We start from the raw sequence: 27417 nt of genomic DNA, 5'->3' as shown, positions 1-27417 counted from the left end.
TTCCATTTGAAATAAAATATTGTATAAAGAAACGTTTGTTCAATAACAATTGAGGCTCTTCTGCCATCTAGTGATAAAAGGTGGTGCTGCATTTGAGTTCCAGTTTCACAGCCGTTGACTCAAAACAATGTTCATAATTGGTGGATATTAAAGTTGGAGAAAAAGACAAGCAAAAACACAAATAAAACAGCCTAAGATTACTGTGACTCTTGTGACCTCAGAGAACTGTGTTTCAGCTGATTTCCCTTAAAGACATTTGATTTTTGTGTTTTCCACTGTTCTTCCTATACTACTAAGCTAGCACACATAACTCACATGCAATGCTGATATTCAAATAAGTCTTTATTTTGTTTCTGTATTTTAGTTGTTATTTAGTTACAATTTCATTTCCGTGTTTACTTATATTCAGATTAATGATGAGGCTAATGTTAGAAGTCTATACTGACACTTTTAAAGTCAACAAATAGAAATACAAAGAATGCAGTGTGTTACACATAATTTTATCTGCAGGAGCATAATACTTTTTTTTTTTTTTTTTTTTTTAACCCTTTGCATACAGCCATATATATATTTATGTTTGGAGGTAAAATGTAAACATATTTTTGTTTTCATTTGTTTTTCTGATCTTTTATTTAAACAGGTAGCGTCATTGAAATCGGGATCTCTTTTTTAAGAGAGATCCTCAAACAAACAATAAAAATATACAGTTTAAGCAGACGTACAAATAATTCACAGTCTGACATACATTATGTTTTTATAAACCACATATCTTTAAAAAGTCAAGAAGCTCAGAGAAACAATGCAATTTCCAAGTGGGTTTAACATAGTTGTTTGGCTGTAAAAGTTGGAGAATTTTCTCAACCCATAGATGGAGATCTAAATCTTTCAGCTTAAAAAGAAAATTTAAATTAAAAAAAATCACCAAATTTGATAAACAACACTTTTACTTCACAGAAAGGGTATGAAAACCACCTGTACCTTTAAAAGTAACAAGTTACTAAAGTTGTCAGAAGAATGTAGTAAAGTAAAAAGTACAATATTTGCCTCTGAGATTTAATGGGGAAGAAGTATAAAGCTGCATAAAATGGAAATGCTCAAGTACAAATACTTAAGTACAGTACTTGGTAAATGTACTCAGTTACATTGCAGCACTGATTTTTTTTTTTTTTTTTTTTTTTTTTTTTTTAAGAACAGCAGACTGAAAAACACAAAAGCTCTGACCTTGAGGTGACCCACAGGACTTCGGTCTGAGATTAGATGGTCTATTTGTGTCCCTCTCTGTTACTATCAAGACACAGGACGAGGGTCTCGTCCTCCACAGGCTGAAATGAAACTAAGGCCAACGAATAAACACCAGGATGTAAACATTTTAAATATAAATGTTGGTTCCTTTTTACGGCTGCCTGGCGGTATTTACGTGTTCACATCCTAAATGCCTGAATCAGTCCGAGGCTGATGGTCGTTACGTAAACCCGGACGTTTCCTGTGTCGCACTTCTGCTTTAAGGCTGAAAAAACCCCGGCGATGACGTCAGTGCGACCCGCTCCCTCCCGCTGTGTCTGTCCGTTGGAAAGTGAAGTGTGTTTGGTGCGCCGCTGGTATCCGAGTTTTTGTTTTTACTCTGTTTGTCTCGTCTTTCGTTGTGTTTTTGTCGTGTTTTTAACTTCACTCGCGAGCTTTTACGTTAGCAGTTGAACAACAACAAAAAAAACCCAAGCAACCCAAACCCGGCGCAGTAGCCGACTTGGAGGATGTTTTAGAAAAGTTCCCGAAGCGCTCTTTGAGGAACCGGTGGACGGCGGACACCGCCGGAGATGGATAAGCTAACTGATAGCTGGGTTGTTAGCCGAGAGTCGCATACCATAGAATAGGCTCGAGCTAGCATGCTAACAACGAGCTAGTTTAGCATTTAATCGGCTAACCGAGTGACTTTGTTAACCTGTACCGTCCGACCTGCCGCCTGCTGCTCCGCGGGCCGGGTCGCAGTTTTGTCCGAGGCCAGCTAACTCAGAGAGACTCCGTGTTTGTGAAAGAAAGAAAAGGGAAACGTCAGAACAGTACTGAGAGGTGGCTGTTGTTCGTCTCGTCCCAGACTGTGAGCATGCTGTCCAACGCACAGAACCAACCACTATTCCCCAACTCGGCGGGGCAGCAGAACCTCGCGGGCCAGTTCCCCTCCTTCCACGCCAGACCCACCTTACAGATCAAGAAGAACGCCATAACGGACGAGTACAAGGTGACGAGCCAGGTGTTGGGGCTCGGCATCAATGGCAAGGTCCTCGAGCTCTTCCAGAAGAAGACGGGGGACAAGTACGCGCTGAAGGTAGGCTACACATGAACGCCTGACACCTGGAAGGAAATGGGGCAAGTGGTGCTAAATTCAGCGGGTGAGCTGGACCTCTGGACCTCTGGACCTCTGGACCTCTGGCAGGGTCGAGGTCAGGATCAGGATTTTTAAATAAGACTTCATCTACGATGTCCAGCTGTGGGAATCTGCAGCTGAATAGGCAGTCTACACTTCCTTAATTCAGGCTACATTTCCTTTTGAGGCTCACACATATTAATAAACAAAGCTGATGTGATTAATCGATAAGCCCGAGCATTTTGATAATGATTAATCGCTTTAGTTAATTTCAGCAAATATGCCACAAATTCTTAAATGTCAATGTTTTGTTCTACATGATATTCAGTTGAATATATTTCAATATATTCCCAAACAAAACAGATGTACTTTATTCCCAAACAAAATCATTTTCTCACATTTCTAACCGCTTTTTTTTTTTTTAAATGTGTATTTATATTGTCTTGTGTTGGCGACAGTCTGTCTCCCTCGATTTTTGTAATCAGTGGATCTCATTTCTAACCCTAGAAAAAAAAAATAACCATAAGTTATATATAACAGGGTTATCAGTGATTAAAACACCTCTTAAAAAAAAAGAAGATGTTTCTCATATTTTTGGTTGAGACAAAAACACTGACACTTGGTAATACTTATGTGCAAACCATGACTTAATTGACTAAAGGTACCCGACCCTCTCACCTGTGATGTGCTGCTTGTTGTCTCAGCTGCTGTGCATTGTTGTGAACAGAGCATTTTGCGGGACAAGTATTTTGCAATATTGTCACTGTTTCTCAGTTGGCCAAAGGTTTTTTTTTCATCTGGGAAATGTATTTTAATTGTTTTAGATATGATTCATCGAGCACTCAGACAAATATTGGTTGATGGTTTCAGCTCTGGATTTAAATTTATCCCCTGTAACCTGGAAAATAGAAAAACCTCAAGGCAGGCTGTAAAGGGACACTACTGTATCAGGAACTACTTCTAGAGAGCACTTTCTGTGTTGGGTCAATGATTGATCATGGACAAATGTCACAACAGCTATCCACACAGGTGACTTCAACATGACCCAGTGAAGTCATATATTATTTGTCTTTATAGAAGGGATTGCAATGAGAAGTTTGTTCAAATAGCTATAAATTACTTTGAAATCTTTCCCAAGGGAATCACAGTCTGGGAAAATCCTGGGTGGTGACTGAAGCAAAAGATTCTGTGGAAATATCCAGGTCACAGCTTTCTGTGTGTGTGTGTGTGTGTGTGTGTGTGTGTGTGTGTGTGTGTGTGTGTATATATATATATATGTGTGTGTGTGTGCGCGCGTATTAAACATAGAGTGAATTGACGCATGCTTTTACTCTTGCCTGCTTGGTGTTGCATGCCAGACAACCCGATGTTTGTTTGCTGGTAAACCATGTTTTACTAGTATAAACATAGAAAGTCATGGTACACCGTGTATGAAATTGTCATTGTGACAGCTCGTGATATTCTATGCAATTTGTTTGACGATATTAATGCTAAAAACCTATAAGTTGTGGTGTAACATGATTTTACAATCAGATAGACGTGGAATTTGCAGATAAGGGCCCGGACTAAAATTTGACACTGGTGACACTGCTTTGTTTTTTGGTGGCGTAACATAATAGGACACAAAATTCACCACAAATTATTGTAGATCATTGAGCAAAAGGCAGATCATAACATCGCAAAGCAATTCATTAGGAACCTGTACATCAACCAACTCAAGCTGTTGGCCAATCAGCTAATCATGTTGCAACAACACATCAATTCATGTAGATAAAGGTCAGAATTTTAATTGCTGAGTTTGTGAAGAGCTCATATTATTTGATAGCATCTTAAGTGATGTGATAAGCAGTATGAAGTGTTGTAAAGTCTTGCGTGTTGTGCTGAAAGTTTTGTTGAGGCTGTTGCAAGCTTTGTGTTGCCATTACCAGCTCCTTTAGCCTGGGGTACCAGACCCAAAGACACTATAAATGCATGCCCCCTCCAGTATAGGGAGTTGGTTCCAGTTGTTGTCTTCTGCTGGGTGTAAACCTCATGTAAATTTTTAAAACTATTTAAGCAGCCTTTAACAAATAAGCAAAGGACTCTATATCTACCACCACTGCAACTTAATTTAAGAAAAATGCTTAATTTCAAGGTCATCGCATTTAGCCACTCCCACTAGTTGCTGATTGGTTCGTGATTCGGACTGGCAGAGCTCACAGACTAATCACAGCAAAAGAAATAAACGTGAAACTGTGAGCAATAGTCTGGTAACACCAGGCTATTGCAACAACATATTTTGCACAATTTATACAGAGAATCTAGTTATTCTCTTAATCCGGCGAAATACATGTTTTTCATCGCTGCCATCTTTGTGTGACCGTGGGTACAGACATTTTAGATGTTTAAAGTAAGACTCGCTGGTACGTTTCATCACAGCCCACGTTACAGTCACACCAATGTGACCTTTAAAAAGAAATGAGTCACAATTTGAATAAAAGTGGCTGCAAAATGTAACCAAACAGTTGCAGTTAAAGTGTACACAAAGACCAAAAGACAGTCTAGTCGCTGATTATTGTAGGCTCCTCACAAAAATGTAATGATGCAACGTTTTGACCTTCCAAGTCTTCATCAGGCATGGAATTTATTTAACTGATATCCAATGTGGGAGAGCATGAAAGAGAAATGAAAAAGATAACACGGAGAAAGAGAAGAAAAGATGTGTCCAGCTGTAGGTGATGGAGAGAGCGTGAGTAAGCATATGCAAAGGGCAGCTCCAATCTAACATGTACGAAAACATCTGAAATTTTCTAGTTAAGCCGTGCCAGGGGTCTGTAGATAAATCTGTGTAACATTGTTTTGTCTCACTGATTGAGAGAAATTGGTGTTGATGTGTGGAAAGAAGAATATTCCTCATGTCAATCGAGCTTTTTTAAATTTTTTCTCAGGAATGTGGCAGCTTGTTTTGGCAAAGTCTAAAACTTATTTAGGAATATTTTCCAGATTTAAATGTTGACAGGGACTTTTTTTGTGTTTTAAAAAAAACAACAAACCCAAAACTGTTATAAAACTCTCTCATCCAGTTTCCTTGCTGCGTGTATGTTTTGTCACATCGCTTCATACGGTTGGCATGGCGTGTGTGTGTGTGTGTGTGTGTGTGTGTGTGTGTGTGTGTGTGCGTGCGTGTGCCTGTCACTCCTGCTCAACATCCTGATCATGCTGATACTGTCAGCAGAGTTATCAGGTATAGCTAAAAAAAACAAAAAAAACCCACAAATATAGTGTGTACACGTGCGCGCACACACACACACACACACACACACACACACACACACTGCTGTATGTTGACTGCTGAGGTGATGCGATTGTGATCACCGCATTCGCACAAACCAGCTAACGATAACCTCTGAGAACTTTGTGTGGAGCATTGCTACAACAGCTGTCGCAATTTAACAGTAGTAGTAACATGTGATGACAACATATTATTTCTATTAAGGCAACAAATACAACTCGCCCAGGTTAGAGATCTGTCTGTCTGTCTGTCTGTGAGCTGCTCAGATGAGTTTCAGGTGACTCTTCCATTGCGTCCAAATGCTAAATGTTTTATCTTCATCTATAGCTTGTTGCTAATCTTCGACTTGAACACACAAAGTTTCCGTACACAAATCAGTGTTTATTTTCCACAAGTCGCAGCAGACCTGTTGCTGCACTTGCTGCTGCCGTTCTGCATGTTGTTTGATTGCAGAATATTTCCACTACCTGCAGCATTTATGTTAACCTTCTGTATCATAGAAAAGAAGCAGTGTCATGTTCTCACAATCTGAGTATCCACCAAGTCTCTGAACAATATGTCTGCTAACTGCCTATATGTAGAAATACACGCATACACAATTTAAAAAAAACAACCTAATTGATGTTATTGTAAAAGGCTCCTAAACTGTATATGTCCATCACAACCCCTCCAATTGTTGCATTTTGTAGCATCCATGTAAGATGATAGCTTCACTGTTAGCGTCTCATGCTGTCTTAAGACCTACTGTACCAAAAAGATTGATGTCTTTTCTGAATGAACTGATGTCCTTGCTGTTCCCTTCAATGACGTCAGCTGAGTCACCCGTGTCTCACCTATTGTATTTATTAGGTTCACATTAGACGTCAGGAACAGAAATCTGCTGACGCGGCCCAAGGTGACATCACCTTGTGAAACATCTTGAATGAGGGTTTTTTTTTTGCTAACAGTGCAGCTGAATAATTTGATTATGTGCTGGTGTTTGTTGGAGAGAGACTGTGGGGAAGTGGAGCGATATTAAAGTCCTTAAGATTAATATTTTACGACCTTGTAATGTATTATGCTTAACATATCCTGTCAAACAGAATCAATAGCTTTTACTTTGTGGCTTATGTCAGAGACGGAAACAAAGCTATACTTCCTTCTGTGTTGATTGATCTGCCTTTTAAGTCGTCCTGCCACGGGCACACTCTCAAACGGTGTGAAGCAATGTAGGTGTCGTCTTACAGTGACTTCATTCATGAGGAAGGCAGGTTGGAGCAATCGGCTTAAGGCCACATTCTCACTGAAAATAGCTCTGCGTTTAAAAAAAACAAAACGACGGTTGACATTTTGTGTGGGTCTGTTGTCATATAAGAGGGTAAAAACAAATTCCTTTGTAATGATTAGTTCACCAGATGCCAAAACAATACACTGCAAAATGTTACAACTTGGGAATTTATAATTCTATATGAATCTTTTTTTTTGTCTGGGCGTATTGTAATAACAGGTGTTTAATTTCCTGCGTATTCATCTTGCATTCAATTGCAACAAACTGATGGCACATAACGCTTCATTACGCTACAGCAAAAAGTAGGAGTGTGTGTTGTCAACTTTGTTTTGACTGACAGCACTGCATTTGTTTTGTGAAAACCCCCTGGCGGCATTTCTTTTTTATTGAAACACTTGTTGCTCTGAACATTGTTGAAAGCGCTGTAGTCCAATGGTGCTTCATGTGTTGCGCGTCAACATCTGCATGGACAGGATGCGCCGCGCAAAACAAAATGATGAATACGTTCCTTTTTGACCTTGTAATAAAGGCGTTGTGGGCCGTAGCGATTGGGATATTTCTCGACTACTAGTCCATGAGAAATGGCCATTATTGGGTATTTATTTCACGCATGGGCCTGCGTTTCATTATGTGTGCGTCTAATATGTATTACTGTTTCCAGATTTCCCTCCTGAGAAAGTAAATATAACTCATAAGAAGACCATTTACCATAAAGATTACTTTCTAAATACAATGGCTGCTGGGATTCAGGTCTCAGTTTCAAGTCCTGCATCACCTGCAGTGAGCGTCGTTTTTAGGAGTTCTACTCTAATTTGAGTCTGAATTGTATAAACATCTGTTGTTCAGCTTTTATTTTGATTTGTATGTTTCCGTTGGGCTTTGAAATAAATTCATTTGGATTTTATTAGCCAAATTTCAGTTACATCAGTTGAGGAACTTTTTATTTTTGTTTATAACACATGGAAGATATCTGGTAACTGCAAAAAGATGACAATAACTGGTTTACTATATCTGAAGACTTTCAATAGATGAAAAGGTTTCAGTGATGTGGGCTCACAAGCCCACACAAATGATACCAACAAAGAGTTTGAAAAACAAACTATAGTATCTGTTGATAGTAGAGGTGCACCACCGACTCCTGAGGTTTTGCTTCATCTGGAAAGTAGCTCAGTGAAGTGTTCATCATTCAGGTGATGTAATAAAAAAAAACACTGAATGACTAAATACTTGGTCACATTTTGTAAACGGTTCAGTTGTGCTTCCTGAAATTTGGAAAGATATCTAAGTCACTATAGTGAAGTAAACACACCTGCCAGTGGCCAGCCAAGAAAAGAGGAACTGGAACCATTGCACAGTTTAAATTAATGGGTGGTTTTTTTTGGTTTATTTGTAGGGTGTGGCTTTCTAAAATATCCTTTCAGACCGTACAACAACAAAAATGGTGCAATGAAAGTTTTCTTTAATTTTTTTGTGACAACTAACATAGACGCGACGTAAATCCTTCTGAATTCACACTCGTTCTGTGCCGTGTCTGAGCAAATGTTCACCCTGACACAGAGGAGGAACTCGGTCTGTGCTTCAGTCACGAGCTGGAGAGAAAAAAGGAAGGAAAAGGAGGGAGGGAGAGGAAGGAAGAGGTTCTCCGTTTGCCCTCTTTCACTTTTATTTTTACTCACTCTAAATGTACCCTTATGAGTGTGGCAGCCTTTTTATTGTTGGATAATCATGTATTTATTCCACTATTTCTCTGATTACCTGCTTGAGCAACAGTGATATCTCCCCGCTGTCAGCCACATTTTTTTTTTTTTTACTCATCATCAGTAGTTTGTTATGGAAAATTAATTTTTGTCTTGGCAATGTCCGTTTGTGGCTTCGTGTCTTCTTGAGTTACTGGTCATCTCAGCGGCACTTGTGGTTACACTCTTACAAGAAATGCTGAGTCAGAGAATGTTTTCCCTCAATATTTTATTGCATTGTTCCTTTAAATTACAAGCATTTTGCCATCAGATGTACTATCCATTTATGATGGGAGTGATATTTTTTTTAGCTCGCCATGGGATAAAAATTGTTTTCACTCTTTTCTGATGTTTTACAGACAAAATTATAAATATGAAAGAATTGACCGGCTCCTTACTGAAAAAAATTGAATATTTAAGTTTACAATTTGAATCTGATACTGCAGATTGAACCACCATTTTGGATGTTTGAGATTGTAAATCAGGTGACAGTCCCTTTAGACGACAGTTTCCATTCATGAAAGTCTGGACTGAGACACACAAATTGACTGACGAGGTGTTGAAGAACAGCGTGTGTTTGTGTGTGTACTTATTACTTGGCCTTTAGCTACAGCGATACAGAACATATATGAGGGGCTGAGAATAAGCTGTTATTACTGATTAATGAGAGACATATCGTCTGTCGTCTGTTGTAAGGTTTCAGCGCTGATGGCGAGCAGTCTGGCTAAAGCTCAGTGATTAGTGGGAGCTCGTTTACAACCTGAGCTATTTAAATCAATGTTGCTCGTAAACATTATGGCAAAGCTGTGACAGATCACTTTGGGGGGGAAAATACCGTCTTATTCCATTAAGATGCTGCGAAAATATTTGTTTGATATTCGTCACAAACAAAGAGATTAACTGGAGCAAAAGCTCCTCTGGTGAACGGTTATCTCACTGTCGTAAGCTCCTTTGACATTATACGGTTTACCCTCTTGCATTTGATATCGTCTGTGATTGGAGGCAGTTGCCACACACACACACACACACACACACACACACACACACACACACACACACACACACACACACACACACACACACACACACACACACACACACACACACACACACACACACACACACACACACACACACACACACACACACACACGTCTTTCTCTGTTGCATCTAATTCTGGTGAGGGAAGTGCGTTTGGAAGGATGTGGTCTTATGGTTTCGATAGATGGACCATGCGAGAGCTCACAAACTCTAAATGTGACACCGAGTGATTTCCAAGCCGATGCAGCACTCTGTCATACTGAAATAGCTCCTGTTTATAAATGTCTACCAGTCTTTACTTGATGAGCTTTTTACTTTTAATGCATAAATTTATGTATGTATTCTCTCCCAGCCTGATGCTACTTTCTGCTCTGGTCTTGTGATTATTTCCCAGCAAGGAAGTAATGTGGTTAAATAGTGCTGACTGCTGTTAACGACAAAGGGAAGTGAATGAATTTCTCTCTTCCAGAGTTCATTCATCAAACATGTGATGTGTGAATGTTAGACAAAAGGACTTCATAGAGGCTCCAATCTGAAGCCCCATTTGGTGATGGATGGAAGTATAAACAAGTGTTCAATTTGTCAACATTTCTACTTAAGAACGCAAAAGTGAATTTAATAAATGTAATTAGTTTTAACACTGATGTGTATAACTCCAACTTGGTTGTACAGACAATGGATATTTTTATTAATTACAGTAAGAGAGTAGAGAACAATTATTTGATGATACTTTAAAGTGGACTACATTTACATTTTGAATTCTGGGTGTGTAAATTCATCTACTTCATTATGCACACAAAAATGAAATGATTAAGGACACATTTGAAAGCATTTGATTACCTTTGGCCTGTTTGTGTATACACAGCAAAGCCACAAGTATCTGTTGCATCAGGCCCAGAAGGGGATTCACACCATGATTCATAAAGAGCCTAAAGGGAGGCGCTAACGAGGCCAGCTCAAAGGCAGGGTCGGAGATAATGTCAAAATAATGCCAAATGCCCTGTTGTCTCTATTTCTCTTGTATTGCACTACTTTGTTAATTAGCACTTTGTTGTTCCTCTTAAAAGAGGCTTCTCTGTCTCCTCCTCTCTGTTTCCATGAAGGCTTTCCAATCTGTCAGGAAGTGAGACATCTGCTTGTGTCTTATACAGATATAGTCCTCTCTCAATTCCTCCTCTTTGCCAGGCGCTCCTTTTTCTTTTTTATGAATGTGTATTGTATATTAGGATGCTGTTGTCTGTCTCGAGAGGTTTGTTGTCATCATTACCGACAGAACGGTGCTTTATTGCGACTGGAGAGGTCATTTAATGTGAGGATATATATTTTTCCCGGGTTTTGACCTTGTATTAGTGCCACAGTTGATGGCTTGAGTGTTTTTCCACTGTATTGTTTGGGCTCTGCTGATTATACAGATGTTAGTTTAATTTTGCTTGGAACTTAAATGTATTGGTACGTGTTCATTAGCTCAGACTACGACTGACCACCGAAGTCACATGAACTCCAGTTCTTTGTTATTTCCCTCCCCTACGAGCCCGTTTCCCTCTTGACTTTGTAAATTTGTGAAGTAGAATAATTCAGGAAGCAAAAAAAAAAAACACACAAATATTTCTTTCAAGTTGAAACAATGTCCACTCGCGTGTCCTAATTCGGGTGAATTTGGGTCACTTCAAATTCGGTGGTAAAAATACATTTGTTTTTGCACCAACTGTAAACATTGTGTTCTTTTGTTGTCACACAAAACTGTGCTAGTAAAGAGGCTTGATTGACAGACACAGTTTCCACGGCAGCTCAGGCCAGTCTGACATTAAATTGTCAGTAATCAAACTCGTCACAAATTCATCAGTCATAATACAGAAGTATTACTCGTATGCTTTGACACATATGCATACACACAATATGATTAATTTAAGGTACACACATGTTTTGGTTCTGTGAGGCTCAGCAGATGTCTCTAATCATATCATGTCCTAACGACACACAAACATGTTTGCTGCTGAATTGAGGGGAAAATGAAAGTCCAACGCTCACAGACGGACACCTCCTCTGGTAGGTTGTTGTCTATCCTTTCATGTGGTGTCAAGAGGCTTTTCTGATTGACCTAAGCTTCACCTGCCACGCCTCTGTAATCTCCATCCTCCACTGAATTTCACTTCCCCGTCACCCTCAGTGTGATATTTTTTCCGCTTTCCCCATGGTCAACTCTGAGCTTTTCCTTGGCTCACAGGTGGCAGGTGGAGGATGGGTGCTTCGTCAGCTTAACCCCGTCCCACCTCCCACTGTCCTGCCCAGGGCTCACAAGCTTTTGTGTTGGCTAGAGGAAGTGTATTGTGTGCCCATCTGCCTCCCTCACATCCCTCCTTCTCCACCAGCTTCACTGTTTAGCCTCAAAGGGCCAGCAGCAGATTGGAGGGGGGGAGGGAGTGTTGTTATGCTGTCACACAAACACCAGCAGAGAGGTGACAGGGGTGGGTTCTCTTGTGCATATACGCATGCATTATAAGGACAGTGTGAACTTTGTTTGTGGAGGGAAGTCTGCTGCCTTTAATTTGTTTTTGCCCATTTATGCATGCACACATCATCATTTTACTTCCCGTGACAGTTGGATATCAGTGTGTCAAAATTTATATCTAAATTTCTCAAACTGCCCTCTGCATAACTGAGCAAATCCCACATTTGTACAGTTATTACAGTTATATTAGTCAGCCATGTACATTTAGAGAATATTGCAGTTAGTGCAAATAGCGTGATATTTATTGTGTTGATTTTTGGGCTTAAATTTATAATACAATTCAAAGAATCCTAGTAAAAAGACATTTGAACATTTGGTTTCGAAGTACATTACACAAAAAGTAGAAATGTATAACATTGGTTTTTTTTATAATTTATTTTGAAAACTAAACATTCAGTAGTGGCTCATACAGTTAATTTTATAGTAGCAGTTAAGGCAGTTATACAGGTGGTTAAGTAGCTACAGAATAAACAGTCCTTCAAGCCAAGGGCTGTATAAAGATAATTAACAAAAATTATGGCAAAAAGCAAGCAGTGTGATTTTTATCTTAAGAATTGCACAACGTATTGCTGCTTTCCTCCACTTTTTGTCAACATTGAGCTCACAGCCATCTTCGGAGAAATAATTGCTTTTGGAGTGGATGGTTGTTTGTCAGTGGTCATTTAAAACACTATACACAATTCATTAAAAAAAAAAAAAAAAATTGCATCCCAGTCATAACTGCTAAATAACAACTGGTGCACGGCCAAAAGGTTTTTCAATGGAACTCATGCTCTCGAATTTCTATTCAGGGAGTGTGAATACATCGACATAAATAGCCTTTTTGGCGAGGAATTGTTTGTATCACAGCATGTGCTGACGCAAAGAAGTCTTATACCAAACCAGTCTGTACCAAACGGATTGGGGCGACTGCACATACTGTTACATCTCTATTTGTTACATCCACACACACACACACACACACACACACACACACACACACACACACACACACACACACACACACACACACACACTTTTCCATCACTTAACTGAACTGATCACCTTTTGAAGCTGGTCTTCATATTTTCAATAGTGAGAAAAGCTGTGTTCAAGACAAATAGTGGCTAAGTTGAGGATTTCCAATATGAAACATTTTCCTTTGTTTTCACATAGATAATAACATTTTGGCACGCTTTTTGACATCTTCAGTTTTGATCTATAGTGTAAGGAATTGTATGAAAAACAACATCTTTCAATTAGTAGGTGTGTCTAAACATTTGTCAAAAGACAGTATTAAAGATAATGTATAACATAAATGTCACCACAGTATGCTATCACTGAGAGTAAAACAAACAATGTGATGTTGTCTCATGTTTCTGATGTTTTGTTTTTTCTGTCTGTCCACCTTTGATTCTTCTCTGATAGTTCCTTTCCTTTTTCTGTGAATTTCCTTCTTTCTTCCTTTCTTTGGCTGTTTTCTTCAAAATGACCCAAATTAGAAGTGACATTTTTATGTTCCATATGCTGCTTTCTATTACAAAAATCTTGGTGGGTTCACGAGGTCACATGGCAGAAGGTGGATATAGTTTCATCTTCACGTTTCGGTGTTACTAACAGACACGTTGTTAGAATACCAAGTCAGAAAAATAAAACCAAGTAAGACGCATAGATTTTTTTTGTGTAACCTGGTTTCTCTGAGTGACTGGGTTTCTTAAGGGCACGTAAACGTGCTGACAATTTTGTGCGGCAGACCAAACAGCCGCCTGGATACTCGTTGCCCGCTGGAACGAAGCCCACTGTTGTGCCGAGACCGTGGGCAGCGTTGGAATGTAATACACAACAAAACGGACAGACGATGGCTCATTGTCAAAGCTTCAGGGCTGAAGTCTTTCCACTGACTGACAAGGATATTTTAAGGTTTTACTTTTTGCATTATGTGTGGCATAATTAAATCTTGAAACAAACACGACTGCTTATTATCTTAACATTCAGTCTCAACTTAGCGTTTTATATTTCTATCATCTGCGCAACAAGTAAGAAGAAAATACGTCTGTAGTTTAAAACCTTTTCAAATCTACCATGAATCACTTTTTAAAATTGTTTTTTTATGTGAAATCAAAATAATTTATTGTTTAATCATTTTTGGTTGGATTTTTGTTTTTAGGGAAAAGAAAACTGTTTTGTGGCCATTGATTATTGCTGGATAAATAACACCTTAAAATAAATTTAGTCTCTATTATTAAGACAATTTCAGGCACATTACAAAGAATTTGTTTGAATATAAATTATATTTTGTTGTTTCTCAATTCATATACATTTTCATTATGGCCTTTCATTTTAAGGTGTAACTGTGTAGTCAAGACTTATTCCTGTTTGGCAGACTTAAAAATGATTCTCTTATACTCTTGTATTGCTCTTTGAGACGGGCAGCAGCTCATGGTTCAGAAGTTCAGGCCTATATTTGACCAAGCAACTGTTTTTACTACTAAGGGAGTCAGCTAGTTTCCTGTGACTATCGTAATGGCATTTGGTGTTATTTAAAACTGCCAAGGTCATATAATACATAACGTGTCCATAGTAAGTTCTTCTGCTGACTAAAAGCAGTTTTAAAAATTTATTGAGGGATTTACTGACTGGTTTTACTTATTTTGCTTTTCCTGCATGAACATTACTGGGTGTCTGAGTTTTATAAGGGGATTTCTAAAATGTTCAGTTGAAATAAAAGATCAAGTTTATTACATGGGTTTCTCACAACAAACAATCAGAACACAACAAAGAGTTGGGATGTGGCAAAGAAGATGTAAGATAAACGATTCATTTTAAATGACATGTGCTGTGGTGCACCGACCTGGTGTCAAACGCAGAGGGCGCTACAGTCACACAAGACTGAACTGGGAAAAACTCGCATCTTTCAACATTCTGCCATCTGATGGCAGCGTTGCTCTTCTGTCGTTATTGTTTGCTGTTGTTGTGAATCAGTGTGTCATCCTGTGTTGTGTAATTGGTTCACTGTAGTCTTGTACAAAACACCGGTCGAGGACACCCCTGGGGATCCCACCATGAAACGGATGATTACCTGAGCTCCAGTTCTTCCCTATTGCCAATTAATTCCTTATTATTATTATTATTATTATTATTATTGATTTGACTTACCCTTCCCGTCTCTGCCCAGATTCTGCAGGACTGCTCCAAGGCTCGCAGGGAAGTGGATCTCCATTGGAGGGCGTCACCTTGTTCTAACATTGTCCGCATCGTTGATGTTTATGAGAACCTCTATCAGGGCAGGAAATGTCTGCTGATTGTCATGGAGTGGTGAGTACACGAATACAAACACGCACGCACATACACTCCAAACTAAAATCTATTCATATGTAGCTGGGGGGGGGGGGGGATGACTATAAATATATACAGCTCAAAAACTTTGCCGAAACATTGTTGGGGATCATGAGAGACAGTGAAGGCAGATATGTTTGTGTCAGCTCAAGTCAAAGCAAACAAGTCGGTTTCAGTTTTCTCGGATTGTGAGAAAGTCTGAAGCCTAACGACGGGAGAAAATCCAAAATGTTTGTAATATCTTTTCCGTCTTTAAGATATCTATTTGTTGTACATGTAAGATATGCTGCATTTGTCTCTGAAGCTTGATTATATGCTTATTATAGGGTCATAGGTCATTTGTAAAACAGGTTTTGGCTGGATATGGACTCCATACTTTATATTTTCCCTGCAGCGTCGTCAGCTGCTTTGGCTGCATGTTTAGGGATTGTTCTGAATGATTTTGCTGAACGATGAAATGTCATCCGGTGGGTTTCAATGCTTTTATCTGAATGTGAGCATACAAACTCGACATGCTCCTGTATACCTCTGCATCCATCCTGTTGCATTTATCTGTAGGAAAATGATCAATACGTTCCAGTGTCCATAAAAAGCACAACAATTGACCAGGACACAGTCCCGCTGTTAGCAAGTGACTTGCATGCAAAAGTGAGGATTTTGTAGAGATGACGTAAAGTCATTTCAATTTAATCAAGCAGGGGTTGATGGATTCCATCCCAGTTTTGGTGATTTGCTGGTGAAGAGATGCCCTGATGTGAAAATAGATTTTGATTATCGCCCAATTTAAATGATATTTCTATTATTATATTCTTGATATGCAAGAGGATCTTGACATATTTCTCTACAGACACAGTAAAGGGGTACAATGCTTCACATCTTGTTGCTCAGGTCTGATAGTGATACGCTACCACAGTTACAACGGCTTGTTTACACCATTTCACTCCGAAAGTGTGCCGACCTGCCAGAACTACGGCCAGTTTTGTACTTTTAAATATCACATTCAGTACAGTTTACATGCATTCATTGGCATATTCTAATTTCAGTCTCTAGTTGTCTGGAAGGCAGGTATCAGAAAGCCTTAAATACTCTCAGCAAAAGTGAAGTGCTGAGTATTTCGTCATTTCCTTTGTTCTAAGCACATTTCAGCCAGGTAACTTATTGTAAATCGTGCATGACCTCAGAAGAAAATGACCCATTTCTTCTAAATGAGTTTAGCATATTTTCTTCTTCTTTCTCTTTCTGCCTTTGAGCATTTTAAACCACTAACTTCCATCCACCTGTCACACGTGCCCTCATTAGGCTTGTGGTTACCTTTGTAGTGAGGCGGTCATGGACCCATCTGCCTACACAATCACATGCAGACACTGATGAGTAATTTCCTTGAGAAATTGAGCTCGGCATGAAATGCTGATTTCTTTTTTTCTTAAGTTTTTCTTCTGGTGAAACTAAAACATTTCTTCGTATATCACACTAGGATAGATAAAGCATTCACATCTCACTCTTCTACCTGCCATGAGTCACTGACTCAGTCTCATGACCTATATTCTGCTGTGAAATGTGTCCCATGTTGTGTGGAAGGGTCACTATGTCAGGTCACCGTCATAGTTACGGGAATTCAGTGCCGATCTGGTCTGTCTAATATATAACTTGATTAATTGATTTGTATTTTCTCAGTCTTGGATACAGAAGCAGATGTGGAGCACTGGGTACAAATATATTTGTTGTGATGAGCCTCGAGTCCAGTAGAGGATTAACTCCTTGGTTTGAACATTATGGCATTGTGGTAACATTACTTTGAATTTCAGATGTGCAAACCACAGTTAATGTCTTATGTTGTGCTGGGGGAAAAAAAGCATGGATGTTTGCTAAATGTTTTCATATCTCTATCTTATCATCTAACGAGGTTTCTCCACACTGTGCACTAGAAGTGAAAGAAAACTTGCAAGGGAGTTACAATTTTCTGCTGTGATGGTGCAAGATGTCAGCTCTCATTACGCCCGTCTTCATCAAAGCCATCAAGTATCTCCTCTGCTGAGAAATCACACTTCTCGACATTTTCTGAAATGCAGTGGAAAAGGGCAGGGCTGGGAGACCTCAAGCTTATTTCCCACTTTGATCACATGAGAAAAGACCAGCATTACATGTTTCTCTTTTGCTGCGGGAGGGTTTCAGCATTATTTATGCATCAAAATATGCTCAATCAAACTCCTGCCCCGTTTCTCAGAATGCAAAATGTGAATGCGGATGATTGATTTAGAGAAGTGTGCTGTGGTTTATCAGGGCTGTCCCACGGCTCAGTCTGCCTGTCCTGCTCTACCGTTAACACATCCATATGCATGAAGATTCGGCCTGTGCTGCCGTGCACCTTTCAACACGCATGTACAAAATTGCCACTGATGATTGGAACCTGAAACTCGCACAGTCATACTGAGCAAAATGATTAAATGAAACTTATCATCATGCAAGTGAAGCTCCAGATTGTCATACTCAATTGACTTCTTGATGAAAAACCATTATTTTAGCATTTGATAGTATTTGCTCACACCGGTTACTTTTTCTCTGAGTCTTATTCTTTGATGTGCTGGCACCACCTCTGTAACTTACTGTGTGGTTGGTTTTGTTTTATGGTCATGGTGTTATAAACATTAGCCATCCTGGTCCCAGTAGTAATTTATGAAATCTAACTAATATATACATGTAGTTGCATTTAACATTTTGCTCATACAGCCGGCTATTTTAAAAACATATTAACAATGCAACTTGTGTAGTTTCTTTTGGTCAGTTAAAACAAACCAAGCATGAAAGCTTTGCAGGACCATGGTGCATGTTTAAGACCGGGACTACTGGGACGGCTGCCATAGGAGGCCCAGGTCACCGCTTTTAAAAAATAAGTCACGCTTTTTATGTGGTTTTGGTTATACAAGCTCCAACATGTTGTTAATTCAAGTCCTTTGACTAGCTGACTATTTCGATACTTAATCTGAAATGGCTTTACCAAGTATTTTCCTCATCGTATCAATGCCACCTGATGCCATTTGGTTTTAACAGTCTTACACCGGTCGAGTACAAACATACTTTTTTGTTTTGTTTTTAAATTAACTGTTTAAAGTGAGTAACGTATAAGATGTTAGGACTGTTTTTCACCAAAGTAACTGAGGAAGAGGAGGAAATCAGACTCTGGTTAAACGGCTGTACAGCGCTGGAAATTGTTTTTCCATTTCCTCCTGTACTTTCAAAGAATTGTTGCTCCCTCTAAAACACACAATGAGCATTAAATGTCAAATTCTTCAAGTTTCATCACACATTTAAGTTTTGGCGGTGTTGAATAAATTGTCAGTTTTTTTTTTTTTTTTTTTAATCATTTAACCATAGAAACTGTTCATATTTTTCTAATGTGAAATAAAGAAGATGTGATGCGTTTTTGCCTCTGCTGAAACGATGAAATGCTGAACACTGACATCTTCAAGAATCTGCTCTTCTAAGAAGAATTTACACACCTCAACATTTTCAGAAACGGAGAGGAAGAGGATGTTGACATATTTCAGGCTTATCTTTTATGTTTGACCTCAGACTTGTGGGAAACGCATGTACAGTAGAGGGATTGCCTCACAGCTGAGGGTTTCTCACATTACAATTCTATTTCTGTTCAATGTATCGAGCTATTGTCCTTTTCTCATTGTAGTATTAATTAGACTACAGGTGTGTATTGAACTACAACAGTGTACTTTTTAATGCTTTTCATAGTCCCTAACTGGACCAGATCGATTAACAGTAAAAAACATAGTCACGATTTTGTCATTAATGGCCTTTAGTAACCAACAAAATTACTTTTATTAGGTTACTTTAATTTTTGTTTGTTTTCTTTTTAGTAATATTTACTCTGACTTAGTTACTATCCGTTTAAATGCAATAGGTTAATGTCATTTCTATTAGCTTTGTGTTTCAGTATACATCCACTCAGTCTATGTCAGTCAATTACAGAATTAAAAAAGCATTATCAAGTTGAAGATTTTTGAAATTACTTTTTCAGCATTTGTCAGCTTAATAGTTTTAAATCCCCTACAGATGGTCGACCTTGTGTCTGACACACACGTGTTACTATGCAAAAGGTGGGAACCAGTTTTTCTATTGGTTTCACACAGAAGTGACTTGTGTTGGTGAACCAACAGACCACCTCTACCCAGCAGAGGAAGGGAGAAAAAGCTGGTTCACATCCTATCTGCTTTGAAACCGCTGGCAGGGTCGACTACTATTTGCTGGAGCTCTTCGCTGTTGATTTAAGTTCACGACTCAGAAATAATGCTGCTGAGGTCCGTTTCCCCTCTGGTAAATATTAATCAATGCAGAGAAAGACAGTAGGTGAAATGTGTATGAACAAACGGAAGTCAGCTCTTACTATTTTTTTCTTTTTCTGTTCCAGCATGGATGGCGGTGAGCTTTTTAGTCGAATCCAGGACAGAGGAGACCAGGCCTTCACAGAGAGAGGTAACAAGTTGACAGCTGCTAAATATAAAGGTCACTTTTAAGGTTTAAAACACACTGTCATCGTCACATTTTGTGCTCCCAGCATTGGATTGACATGTAAACCCTTTTCAATCCAACACTTTGTTAAACGAGCTTGTCGTTTCTCAACTTCAGAGGCGTCTGACATAATGAAAAACATCGGCGAGGCTATACAATTTTTACATGCAATCAACATTGCCCACCGAGACGTCAAGGTTTGTGTCATAAACTATAAATAATAATGTTTTATTCTTTCTGGAGAAATTAAAGCACTCTAAAATTAGTTTTTAAAGGATAGCTAACTTCATAATCTTCATTTTCTTTTTGCTGGATTTCTGAATACCCGCTGCAGCCAGAGAATTTACTGTATTCCACCAAGAGGCCCAACGCCCTGCTCAAACTCACAGACTTCGGCTTTGCCAAGGAAACCACCTCGCACAACTCTTTAGCTACTCCCTGCTACACACCCTACTATGTTGGTAAGAATCTGTCATGCTCTCTCCACTTCTGATTATTAATAAACAGTTAAAATGACACGTCACATTCGTTTCACCCTCTCTTCCTTCGTTTTTCCTTCACTCCTCCCTCACTGTCTGCAGCTCCAGAGGTTCTGGGCCCAGAGAAATATGACAAGTCATGTGACATGTGGTCATTGGGTGTCATTATGTATATCCTGTAAGTCAGACCTATCATAACATCTCTGATCCCTCCATCATGTGTCATTCTTTATTTAATGCGATATCATTTTAAACCTTCATCAGGTTGTGTGGGTATCCTCCATTTTACTCTAACCACGGTCTGGCCATCTCTCCTGGGATGAAGAGGAGGATCAGGATGGGCCAGTATGAGTTTCCAAACCCTGAATGGTCTGATGTATCGGAGGAAGGTGAGACTATAAATCTAAAGAACCACAATGTAAAGTGGGAACACATTTATTGAGATGCATCACAGCTGAAGGAAATGAGTTCAAATGTGGTTAACTGTTGAGAGTTTACCGTCTTCCAAAAACTTTGATAAGCAAATTATGTGATCTACTTTTTTTGTTAGTTGACGTGTCACAATTCATATTTCGAAGGTTCGAAATAACATTTCATGACAGTATTATTGTTTCATAAACTCGTGCAGGCTCGCTTTATAAAACCTAAACATGACAAACTGGTGTGTCTTCACCTTCTGATCAAGAAATTGAAACTGTCACTCACATTCATTTCAATCGAAAGCGATGTCCTATTTTCTGACTGATATGCTGGTTTTAAAGAGAAAAAAAAAAGCTGCTACCTCAGCTAATTCTTTCTAACAGGGTGATAAACTCAGTGCAGTCTCAAATCTTCAATACTTTTCTTTCCCAGTTGACAAAACTTAATGTCGAAAATATTTGTTCTTGTACAAGGATGAACTGTATGACCTTTGGCTGTTTTCAAGATTATTTCACTACTTTCACTTTGAAGTTCCTGGTGCCATGCTATATCTTGTCTTTTTCAGATTTGCCATCATTTAATATGAAAATACTTGCAGATTGTTTTATATTAGTCTTTCTATCAAAGAAAATGATTTAATCTGGTGAAATTGTTGTTGTATCTCACTATAAAATGCTGTCAGCAGAGATATCGTTTTATGATTGTGTTGGGAAGATTGTCTCGAATTTGGCAATCACAGAACAACGATGGTGACTTTGCAATTTAAAAAACATGTTTGCTTAGTTCCTAATGGAAATAATAGCATTGTTTTATTCCCTGAAATCTTGCACGTCTTTTGATCGCAACTTCTGAATCATTGCTATGAAAAATAAATGCACTGTTTATCTTTTAAAAGATAAATTTGATGGGCTTTCATGCCTTTATTTAACAGTAGTGGAGATTGTAAATGAGGGTGAAGAGATCTGGGGAATGACATCCAATGACAGCCTGGCAGGCTGGGACTCAAACCAGGGACTCTGCTTAGGACAGGCTGTATTTTCTGATATGATATATGTACTAATAACTTTGATATTAGTTTGTCCTGCAGTGAGGTAATGTCATCCCTCTGCTAGAGGCCATGCAGGAACGTGCTAATTTCAAAACTATAAAGGTTGACAAGGCTTTGTTGCACAGAAAAGTTAGTAAAAACTAGTTTCATCAGAATGGAAATGTTGATTATTTAAGTGCTGATTATTTTGATGTCTCGTACTTCATGGAGGGATGAGGACTTTTTTGCCTGATAAGCAAGGATTGGATAATCAGTGAAGAAACTTCATTTTGACTTTGTCATGCTATTATGTGACTATCATCATTATAAAGGTCTGGTTTTGATCTTGTGTTCAATATCTTTGCAATGAGGAGTTCATGAGTCATTTAAAGAAAAAGAGGATGGACACATTGTTACTCTGATTATGTCTGATGTGTTTTCAGAAGTACTTGTTGGAAAGGTCAAGTGTTTTTTCTCTTGGTATGCGCTGCACCTCGCTGTGAGGAACGTTTCCTGAACCATTAAATCAGGGAAAAGATGTGAAATTGGGATGAACTGTGTCTGTCAGGCTCCGAGGGAGCAATCAATTCTAACATTATAACATAAGGACATAAGGCAGTTTATTGTCATTGTAAGAGCATAACGAAATTAAGTTGGCAACTTGTACTTATAAAAGTGCAATAACAGTATTTTTTGTGACCATCATGCAGGATTAAAGGTTTCTACCTGTGATGGTTAATCTGTCCGTCTGTAATATTTATGCACGGTGTTGTTAGTTTCTGTCTTTTTTCAATTTCAGTGTTAAATTTTCCTCCTTGAGCCTGAATATCATCGTATGATTGAAGATGTCTGAAAAGTAGTTCTACTAGATGAACATTTATTTTTCTTCTAAATGATGTATCGTGTTTACAGCTAAACAACTGATTAGGACCCTCCTAAAGACTGAGCCCACCCAAAGGATGACCATTACAGAGTTCATGAATCATCCATGGATCAATGTAAGTACATACTCGACGAAAAGCCGCATGTGTTTTTGTTTTTTTTAATTTCGTACCTTTTGTCATATTTGTTTTCCGGTCAACATCACGACAGTGAAGTCAGATTTCGATGTGTTTCTTTGTGTCCTCCTGAAGCAATCGATGGAGGTTCCTCAGACTCCACTTCACACCAGCCGAGTTCTGAAGGAGGAGAAGGACGCGTGGGAGGATGTCAAGGTTAGACAGCTGGTCCTGTTTGTGCTGCAGAAAAATGACCTCATCTGCATGTGATTTTAAAAAGTTTGCACCTTTCAACCATCATGACCTCAGTTTCTGTTGTTTGATGAGAATATAGCCACTTAGATAAGGGAGAAAACACATTGGCTGTCTTATTTGCATCTTAGACCTCATGCAAGTTAACTTCTTTACTCTGTGTATTTGTTACACAAAGTGATCTCGGTAGATGTTTTGAATCTGTGTATCATTCCTTCTTTTCAAAATGAAATATGTCCAAAATCAGAAAATGGAAAACTAATTGTTCTTTTATTATTTATTTACGAATGAGAAATGCAAAAATCGCAACAGGCCGAACTTAAATTGCATATTTAATTTGTTGGATTTGTGTGACCAGGAATTTATTGCCTTTTTTGGTGTGTGGTACTTTTCAGCTTGCAGCAAATACTCTGGAGCGATGGCGCTACCTCATTCAACCAAATTAATGAGCTTGAACATAAGTGTGTTTTTTGTGTCGAATGATCAAACTTTTGTGGGAAAATGACACGTTAAAGGATTCAGTTGTGTAAACAAATATAAACCTGTACAAGAAACAAAGTATAATGTTGCCATGGATACAGTGAGTTGGACAGTAGGCAGCAACATAAGCTCCGTTTTATATTTGTTTACATTCTGGAAAATGAAGTATGCTAAATTAAGCTATTGATAGCTTTTTTTTTATGCAATTATGCAAAAAGAAACGTCCCAAATTTGGTTTAAACTGTAAAGCAGTGACGGTTGGGATTCTTTCTCACTAAAAAGCAACGTACTCTCTCGGTTTACCACAAACCATTAGACTTTCGGTCGGTTAAACAAGCAGCCTAATGACCTTCTTCTCTTCAATTCTCAGGAGGAAATGACCAGTGCCTTGGCAACAATGAGGGTTGACTATGAGCAAATCAAAATCAAGACCATTGAGGACTCAACCAATCCACTGTTAACGAAAAGGAGGAAGAAAGCCACCAATGCCGTGGCAGAGCCAAACTGCACTGCCCACTGAAAGATGCACGCACGCATGCACATACAGACACAGGTTGTGAAAAGGAAGCAATAATTTGTCGACACATAAGTCACATCGCATGGATTTTCTCAGTGTTTTATTTTTCATGGCAAATTCTAATGTTTTGTAAGAGTGTTTGTTTTTATTACTCTACCATTTTAACAAACTCATCACTCTGTTCCGGCAGACGGGATGTTGATCTGTGTTTTTACACCAGTGAAGAGATTATAAATTCTAGAAAAGGGGAGCAGAGGGAATCGCTGAGATCTCTCTCCTCTTCTTTCCCAAATATCAGGTTGTGTACTCAAAGGGGCTCGAGTGTCGGAATGGGACATGAAGCCTTAGCGTTAGCAGTAGTTCTTTCCCATCCCGCAGCCCTACTCTTGCTCCGGCCCCAAACCTGTGAATGTTAAATCAAAAGGCTAAATCCCCCCCCCCAAAAAAAAAACGAAACAAAAAAAAAACAAGGGAAGGTTTCTTTTTACGTACATGCAAAGTAAGCAGATGTATTTTTGAACTGACAAGTGGAATGTAAGGACACTGTCCCTGACTGTCGGAATTAGCTGGAAATAGTCGCTAATTTCTGTGACTCGGACTTGAGAGTGTCAGTCGGGTTCAGTTCGTCTTTGTGAATGTTGAGCAGAGGCCTATGCACTCACACGAGGGCCGTGTGCCGTTCTGACAGAGCACCTCACTCGTGGCCCCTCTCTCCTACCTTGACGTGCGCTTGTTTTTTCAGGTACACGGTTTTAAGGCAGAGAAAGACGCCACTTTTAAGAACAGAAACTGGCCCATCTTTCCTCTGCATGTAGCTCACAGGAGAGTTGGAGGCAACTGATACTGTATTTTTTCATGGATTTTATGAACGTTCTAGCATAGGCCTTACTGAGTATTGCTCTATCAGCAAATGGCTTTTAACCCCCTACCTACCTTTTGGTTCAAGCTTTTACCAATGTTCTGCTTGACAATTTAAAACATTGCCAGATTATATTTCAGGTTGATGCTATGCAGATGTGTTTGTCAGCTTGAAGTACTGCTTGAACCTTTTTTTTTTTTTTTTTTTTTCCGTTTGTGATTTCTGTTTGCAAACGTGTCGGAGAGATATCGAGCAACGGTAAGGAGTATATGTGTTTGTTTATGTAAACAGTAGCATCCCCTGCGGAGTACGCACAGCAGAGCGGTCTTTTAGAGTTCCTGTTTGTTGCACCAGGTCGACTGTCAGGAGTTTGACTTATTTGGAGCAATCCTAGTGTCCTCTGCACTTCCTGGAGGTCTGTTAAGACGTAGAAAGTACTTATGAGCTCTTCCTCATCTCGGAGCACAGTCTCACACGCCACCAGCAAGCTGTCATCACATTCGGAGAGGGTGTAACGGTTTGATCCTCCTTCGTGTTCTGTTAAAGACGCTTCCCAACTCACTCGGCATTATGGGAAATGATTTATTATATTTTTTTAGTTTGGTACACTTCACTTTGTAAATCCCCATTACCTGTTGACTCGCACCTAGAAATCTCTCACGGTAAAAAGATGTTCATTCAATGTTTTCGTTCTTTTCTTTTTCTTTTTTTTTTTGGTCCTCCACAAGATTTCGTAGTGGAAGTACCGAGGTGTCTGTCTTAATTCCTGTCATCGAGTCGGTTCAGCTCCACTTGCCGTACTTTTGTCTGCTTCAGCTTTGGATTAAAAAACACATAAAACGCGTACTTGTTCTTTTATATTCTTTTCTCTCTACGAAATATCTCTTGAAAGAAATTAAGTGTTCCAGACACAACATGCTTTACAAGAATATTTAAAAGGAACAAAGTTATGTCCCTCAACAGGGAGATTTATATGGCTGTCAAACATGTTGTATTTCTATATAATAGTTATTTTTTTAACGTCACATTTGGAGGAGAAATATGATTTTGATTGTTGTGTATTGCCTGTCAGTCAAGTTGTCCACTAATTGAACAAATCCCTACAAAACGGTTTGGTAAAGTAACTGAGAAACGGTGTTTTCCCCCATGTTTCCCGCATTTCAAGAATTGTTCAAATCTATCACGTCTCCGCTCGTGACTCAAGTTGTTGGGTCGGTTTGGGATTTGTGGCTTTGACACAAGAGCGCACAGACTCAACTCGTGACAAACTTTTATCATCCTGACTATCATGAGTGACTCCGGGAATATACGCATTTGCGTAGCAAGACGGCACGGCGGCATTGAGTCAACACAGACATTTGCCAACACTGGGGTGTTGAGAGCAATTTCCCACCAGTGCACATTGTATTTCTCTTCAGGTGCAAGGCAACCGGCGGTTCTGAGCTTCCAGCTCTGAGTGTGATGAAACCCACAGTCATCTCTGTCAGCCATGTGTCTGCCAGGTAAGTAAGAAAGGGGGGTGGATTGGGCTTCAGGGGAGTTCCTCACGATAGGAGTCCTGTGGGCGCTTAAACCCCTTAGTATACATGCAAAAACCCTCAGGACGCACACACACACACACACACACACACACACACACCACAGTCTGCTTTTCTGAAAGGTTTGAGGGCTCTGTTTTATTCCTGCCGCGACAGGTGGGGGGACCAAGCTTCAGGTATAAAACTCAGAGGCCTAATGGACGTAGAATTTTTCGAGGCACATGCTGTTTGTTTTCTGTTGTAACTTCTTAACAGTTAACATCATTGGAGGATTTTTATTATCAAAGAAATGTTAATTATAAAAAAAAATTCTTAAACCTGAAACACAAGTGTTCAATCAGTTTTTCTCATGTGGAAACTGTCAGCAGGTTGGGCCCTGATATGTCACAGTGTGCACCCTGTTAGATGTGTGAGAAGAAATCTGGAGGATGGAGACTTCTTAGCTGAGGTGAAGACACACGGCTCACAGTTCTTTGAAGTGGCGTGCCATCCTGACTCTCACAAACACATCCTCTCAAGACTGCGGCGTCAGCTGACCCAGCCCAGACGAGGTAGCGATACAGAGATGCTACACATTACATCAGCAAGAAGCCCGCAGCTCAGAGTTCACGGCTTCTCATACCTCTAATGGAAAACCTTTTGCTTGTAACATCGGTTTTATGCCCTTTCACATGTGCTGGAAATTCAACTGGTTGTTACTGTCAAGTACAGCTCTCTGGGCGCATGTTGCGGTTTGCGTGGTTGCTTTTGATTTTTTTTGTTTGTTTATGTTTTGGCTGATCATTTTTAATGAATGCCTCTTGTAGGAACACAGTTTCACACTTT

The 27417-nt window shown here is 39.3% G+C and overlaps 1 protein-coding gene across 2 annotated transcripts; it reads left to right on the top strand.

Annotated features, from left to right (window-relative positions):
- Positions 1-1509: 1509 nt before the first annotated feature.
- mapkapk2a (MAPK activated protein kinase 2a) lies at positions 1510-25900 on the top strand. Of its 2 annotated transcripts, none has more exons than XM_069156747.1 (11): positions 1510-1587; positions 2093-2323; positions 15341-15480; positions 19922-19986; positions 20140-20219; positions 20357-20483; positions 20604-20679; positions 20766-20890; positions 22861-22946; positions 23082-23162; positions 24049-25900. In XM_069156747.1, exons 1-11 carry the CDS (start codon positions 1525-1527, stop codon positions 24196-24198), a joined length of 1224 nt encoding a protein of 407 aa, XP_069012848.1. In that variant the 5' UTR covers positions 1510-1524; the 3' UTR covers positions 24199-25900. The 2 variants fall into 2 exon arrangements, with proteins under 2 accessions (XP_069012848.1, XP_069012857.1); XM_069156756.1 differs by having other exon boundaries at positions 1532-1598.
- Positions 25901-27417: the final 1517 nt, after the last annotated feature.

The sequence above is a fragment of the Embiotoca jacksoni genome, unplaced genomic scaffold, assembly GCF_022577435.1.
Source record: "Embiotoca jacksoni isolate LCO1_2020_lvr unplaced genomic scaffold, fEmbJac1.0.p SCAF_1, whole genome shotgun sequence".
In the NCBI taxonomy this organism is placed as follows: Eukaryota; Metazoa; Chordata; class Actinopteri; family Embiotocidae; genus Embiotoca; species Embiotoca jacksoni.
This window is presented reverse-complemented; position numbering and strand designations above follow the sequence as displayed.